Below are 5,198 nucleotides of genomic sequence, written 5' to 3'. Positions count from 1 at the left end.
TCTTCATATTCTTCACCTTCTTGTCTTTCTGAGTTGGAATCTGAGTGATTTCTTCAGATCCAATTCATGAATTCCTTCTTGGCTGTTTTTGGTATCCTGTTTAACAACCTATCGTTTCAATAATCGTATTTTCCTTTTAGAAGAGCCTAACGGGTTCCTTTGCAAATCTACCTGGTCATCTGAGGTAGTCTCATGTCACCTATTCTGATTCTAGCTTTTATTTTCCTCAATCATTTCACATATAATAATGCCAGTTTCTGAAGTCCCTAGGGTCTAAATTTTGGGGTTTTTTTTTAATGCTGACTCTCCTTTATAGTGATTTGTTTCCTTGTATGTTTGGTGATTTTGGTTGTGAGTTTATATTTACTTTTCTCTGTGGAAAATCTGGAGGCCTGACCTGAGGGTTTGTCTCAGGACTTTAGTTTTCTTCTGCAGGAACACTTCATGCCCCCAGCTCCTGGTGTAATTCAGTAAGCTCGGATTCAGTGCCCCCCCCATCCCCCCACCTTGTCCTCCAGTCCAATCAAAGGCCTGCCCAGAACATTCTCCTATTCTTTGAAAAGAGCTTCATGTGATCAGAGCACAAAGTGGTCCTTATGCCTGGCACAGGGCATGGCTGCCGCTAGTACGTTCCTACGTGGGGAGCAGAGGACATCTAGGAGAGGGGCTAAGTAGGCTCTGAGCTCCCAGGAGTCTACTCTACCCCACCCTTCTCCCTGTCTTCTCCAGGCCTGGCCAGTATGACCCAGAACTTGGAGCCAATTCTGAAGACACAGGGCTGGGACTGGGCGTGAGTCCTGGGAAGGGAGAGGGGGCAGGGGCAGGCTGTGACCTGCAGGCAAGGTGCTGACAGGCCTTGGGGACCCTGATCTGTCTCTTCTCCTCAGGTTTCCTCTGGCCAAGCTGGCCATCCGTGTGGGGCTAGCAGTCCTGGGCTCCATGCTGGGTGCCTTCCTCACCTTCCCAGGCCTGCGGCTGGCCCAGACCCACCGGGATGCACTGACCATGTCAGAAGACCAGCCCATGCTGCAGTTAAGTGGAGGGTCAGGTGGGTGGGAGATTGGGGAGCCTAGGGGAGAGGCTGGGGACATGGTGGGTGCTCAGGCCTCACCTTGATGTGCTCTTGCTCCCAGGTTCCTCCTGCACACCAGCTTCCTGTCCCCCCTATTCATCCTGTGGCTCTGGACCCGGCCCATTGCACGGGACTTCCTGCACCAGTTGCCCTTTGGGGAGGCACACTTCTCCTTGTGCGTATGGGAGTGGGGCTGGAAGGGAAGGTGTATTCCAATCTCCTAGGCTCAGGGAGTTGTTAAGAGAGCTGTGGGTCCTGTGGGAAGATACTGAGGGGAGGTGTGGCCTCACTAGCCCTCTGCCCTGCTCCACACAGGCTGTCGGACTCAGCCTTCAATTCCCTGCGCCTCTGGGTGCTAGTGGCACTGTGCCTACTACGGCTGTCATTGACCCGGCCCCACCTGCAGGCCTACCTGTGCTTGGCTAAGTCCCGCGTGGAGCAGCTGCGGCGGGAGGCTGGCTGCATTGAGGCCCGAGAGATCCAGCAGCGGGTATGGGTGCCTGTTAGGGAGGGAGCCTGGGGTGCAGGGTGGGGCTTCCAGTCCTTTCAGCCTGGGGTCAGCCCAAGTCCAGAGGGTCACCTGCCACTGCTACCTGCCCACCAGGTGGTACGGGTCTACTGCTATGTGACGGTGGTAAGCCTGCAGTACCTGACGCCGCTCATCCTCACCCTCAATTGCACACTGCTGCTCAAAACACTTGGTGAGAGGGAGTTGCCTCTTGGGGTGGGGGTAAGCTGGGAGTTCTGGGCGGGCTGGACGTCCCTGAGGCAGCCCTGGCCTCGGCCCCCTTTACCCGCCTCTCTCTGCCTCCACCCCTCCCTCTCTCTTCACAGGTGGCTACTCCTGGGGCCTGGGGCCTGCCCTCTCACTATCTCCAGTGCTGGCAGCAGCCCGCCATGGCCCGGTGGGCCCCAAGGAGGACGAGGCCCAGCAGGCAGCGGCCCGGATCACTGGGGCCCTGGGCGGCCTGCTTACTCCCCTCTTCCTCCGCGGTGTCCTGGCCTTTCTCATCTGGTGGACTGCCGCCTGCCAGCTGCTCTCCAGCCTCTTCGGCCTCTACTTCTACCAGCATCTGGCAGGCTCCTAGCCACCTGCAGACACTCCTGGGGCCCCATGGGGGCCCCATGGCTGCCCCTTCTGTGTGTGCCTCACTGTCCCCAGGTGCAAGTAGGCCTGGGAATCTCCACTGTGCCCAATCCTTTACTGCAGTCCTATGAAGGCCCCTTGGACCCTGAGCTTCTGTGTTGAAACTGACTCCTGGGGCCAGTGGCAGGGGGCCCTACAGCCTTTGTTCCTGGATTGCGTGTGTACATTCAGGTTTGACAGCAGAGTAAGGGGCCACCCTTCTGAATAATGGCTTTGTACAAAAAGGAAACAGAAGGGAGATGGGGGTAGCTATGGCTCTGGGCTGGGCCACAGTGGCTACTGCCCTCAGCCACAGGTGCATGGGGACTGCTTTCCTGTAAAGGTCACGTGCAGGCAAATGTGCACATTGTTCAGGCCATGGGGACCCAGGAGGAGGAGGACGAGGAGCCCTCTGACTCCAGAATTTTTCTGTCACTGGCTACATAGTGGGAACCCAGTGTGTGTGCACGTATATACAGCAACAAACACATGGCAGAAAAGCCAAAATTGAACTAAGTAAATTATAAAGATCTTAATTGGCTTTATTCAACAACTTATTAATCAGGCAGCATCCCATGCTGTTGTCCTAGAGTGGTGTTTGACTTTTGAAACTTTGGTTTTGTTACATGGATAAACATGAAAAGTATACATAAAACAAGGGTTAAAACCTGGGTTAAGGTGAACTAAATGCATCATCTAAGTTTTATCCTCAAATCTCCCATAAAAGAGGCAGTTAAATGTTCCAGAAGGTGGGAATTAAGGGAAGAGCCCATGGACACCAATCCTGAAGCCCAGGAAATAACTGGATTTACCTGTAGAAGCTTCCAGAGGCACTGACTGCACTGGGTCCCAACAGGCCAGGCTGAGGGTGGAGGTGAGACACGGAGCCTGCTGGTGTGGAAGCTGCTTGGAAAGTTCTCAGGCACTTGTGTCTCTCCCTTGACACCACTGCACAGCCAGGAGGGAAGCCATGCTTGGTAGGGTGTATGGTGGCAAATGGGATTAGGTGGCTACACATAATGAATACTAAATGAAGAGAGCCACCATCCCTCACCCTTATGTGTAGATTCTAGAATCTTCCAGGCATGAAACTGAAGGCCCCTGTGGAACCCAGCTAGCCCAAGAAGAAAGATTTAACAACACTGGCACCATGGAGTTCCCATCAGCCACCAGCTTAGCTGTGAGTCCACGTGTGCCCCGCACTCACTTGGTCTTCCAATCTGCTTGTCTCAGTCCCTATTCTTCATTATGAGCAGATGGCCAGGAGTGTCCAGAGATCTGAGGAGGTATCCAGTATGGAAAACAGACCCAAACAGAAAAAAAAACAACTTAGGGAAATTGATTCTACAGCGAGACGAGAACTTACAAAACACAGTCTAGATATTCTCAGAGGAAAGAGATTGTATCTATGAAACAAGAACAGAATACTACTAAAAAGGAATGTCTGAAGAACCATTTTTGTTCTCTTTTTGAGCTCTTGTAGATTAAAAGCAGATGGAAAATAAAGTTGTAGAAATCCTGCAGAAGGAACAACCAAAAAGGATATGCAAAACAAGAACAAAGGAAATTAGATTGGAATCAGAGGAAGAATCTTCAAAATAATGAGAGTTCTAGCAGGAGAAATCCAAATAAACAATGAGACACTCCATGGAATGATGCAAAGGGAACTCCCCAGGACTAGAATATTCCAGGTGCCTGATGCTAGGTGACAAGAGCCCCATCCCAAGGCACGTCTCTGGGAAGTTCCAGAACAAAGACTAACTCCCAGTGAGGACAGAACAGGCCATACCTAGTGGCCCAAGAATCAAAAGGTGATAGAGCACTGTCTCCTTGCACTGTCTTATGGCACCTCGAGTCATCAGGGACTCCCTGTGAGCTGACATCCAGTGGCCCCGGGCCCACTGGGCACAGCTCCTCCTGCAGCGGCACCTTGGGCCACCTGTCCCTTCACTCAATCATGACTGTGCATATTCTCTGCTCTGGATCTCAGTGTCATGTGACTTAGGGACACAGGAAGGTACAAACATAGGAAGGTACAAACACCATAAACAAAAGCAATGCAGTGACATGTCAGGCACAGGCGCAATGAGGTGCAGCATTCACAAGACAGCCAAAGCAGGAAGAATGGTGACAGTTACACCTCTCACTGCTCTGCATCAAATCACATAGCTATTTACAGACTCTTTGTTACACATTTCACACATACAAAAAAAGTGTAAGAATGAGAAAAAGAAGGTAGAACCACAGTCAAAAATAGGGGAGATGGAAGCTGGTGGTCAAGGGACACTAGTCAATGAAAAATGTCTGGAGACATGTTTGGTTGGCACCACTTCAGGGGGAGAGGCCAATGGCATCTGGTAGGTGTAGGCCAGAGATGTTCAACCCCCCACAGTGCCCAGGATGGTTCCCAACACTGAATGCCCCAGGCCCAGACAGCAGTGCCAATGCTGACAAACCCTGCATCATAAGAGACAGACTATATAATTTCCAGACTAGCTGAAAAGGAGAATTAAAAAAAAACAAGAAAACCCCAAAACAAATCAAACCTTTGCCTCAAGAGAAGTCAGCCAAGGAGAAAACCAGTGCAAAGAAAAGACCTGACAAACTGAAACAGAACCTGAGGTTCATCCATTCGAGCTGGAGCTTTGCCAAGTCCTCGGGCCTCCTCCTGCCCTCACTGCGTCCTCCCCACCGGTAACTGCCTGGTCACCACCCAACTCCCTGGCCACCCCTGTGGGTTGCCCTCCCCTCCTCCCACTGCAGGCTCCCCTCTCATGGGGCCCCACGTTTGTCAGCAAATCCCAGTTTTTCTATGGCCCTGGGCATCTCAGGCCGCTCAGCCAGCATGCCCAGTATTGCATGTCCAACCCCTCAGTCACATCAGCTCCATCTTTCCTGTTAACCTTCTCTTTCTCTTCATACCTAGACCGATGGGAAACCTGTTGGCAATGCCCTCCCCAACCCCCACTGCCACCACTTTGCTCAGCCAATGGCAGAGGG

General features: G+C 52.1%; 2 protein-coding genes across 2 annotated transcripts in view; one reads left to right on the top strand and one right to left on the bottom strand.

The window, feature by feature from the left end:
- Positions 1-2,755, top strand: part of TMEM161A (transmembrane protein 161A) — a gene marked incomplete at its 5' end in the record, with an annotated part of 9,703 nt that extends 6,948 nt beyond the window's left edge. Inside the window, 6 exons of the mRNA XM_015586370.2 lie at positions 730-790; positions 888-1,031; positions 1,134-1,247; positions 1,388-1,562; positions 1,677-1,773; positions 1,907-2,755. Coding sequence (XP_015441856.1) covers positions 730-790; positions 888-1,031; positions 1,134-1,247; positions 1,388-1,562; positions 1,677-1,773; positions 1,907-2,160 — 845 coding nt within the window. The remainder of the gene's footprint in view (positions 1-729; positions 791-887; positions 1,032-1,133; positions 1,248-1,387; positions 1,563-1,676; positions 1,774-1,906) is intronic.
- Positions 2,756-3,017: 262 nt separating this feature from the next.
- Positions 3,018-5,198, bottom strand: part of SLC25A42 (solute carrier family 25 member 42) — a 36,918-nt gene continuing 34,737 nt past the window's right edge. The window contains exon 8 of the mRNA XM_025044138.1: positions 3,018-3,476. Within this exon, the coding sequence (XP_024899906.1) occupies positions 3,445-3,476 (32 nt within the window). The 3' untranslated portion in view covers positions 3,018-3,444. The remainder of the gene's footprint in view (positions 3,477-5,198) is intronic.

This window comes from Pteropus alecto, unplaced genomic scaffold (genome assembly GCF_000325575.1).
Source record: "Pteropus alecto unplaced genomic scaffold, ASM32557v1 scaffold160, whole genome shotgun sequence".
Classification (NCBI taxonomy): Eukaryota; Metazoa; Chordata; class Mammalia; order Chiroptera; family Pteropodidae; genus Pteropus; species Pteropus alecto.
The sequence above is the reverse complement of the archived record's forward strand: the minus strand, read 5'-3'. Positions and strand labels throughout refer to the sequence as shown.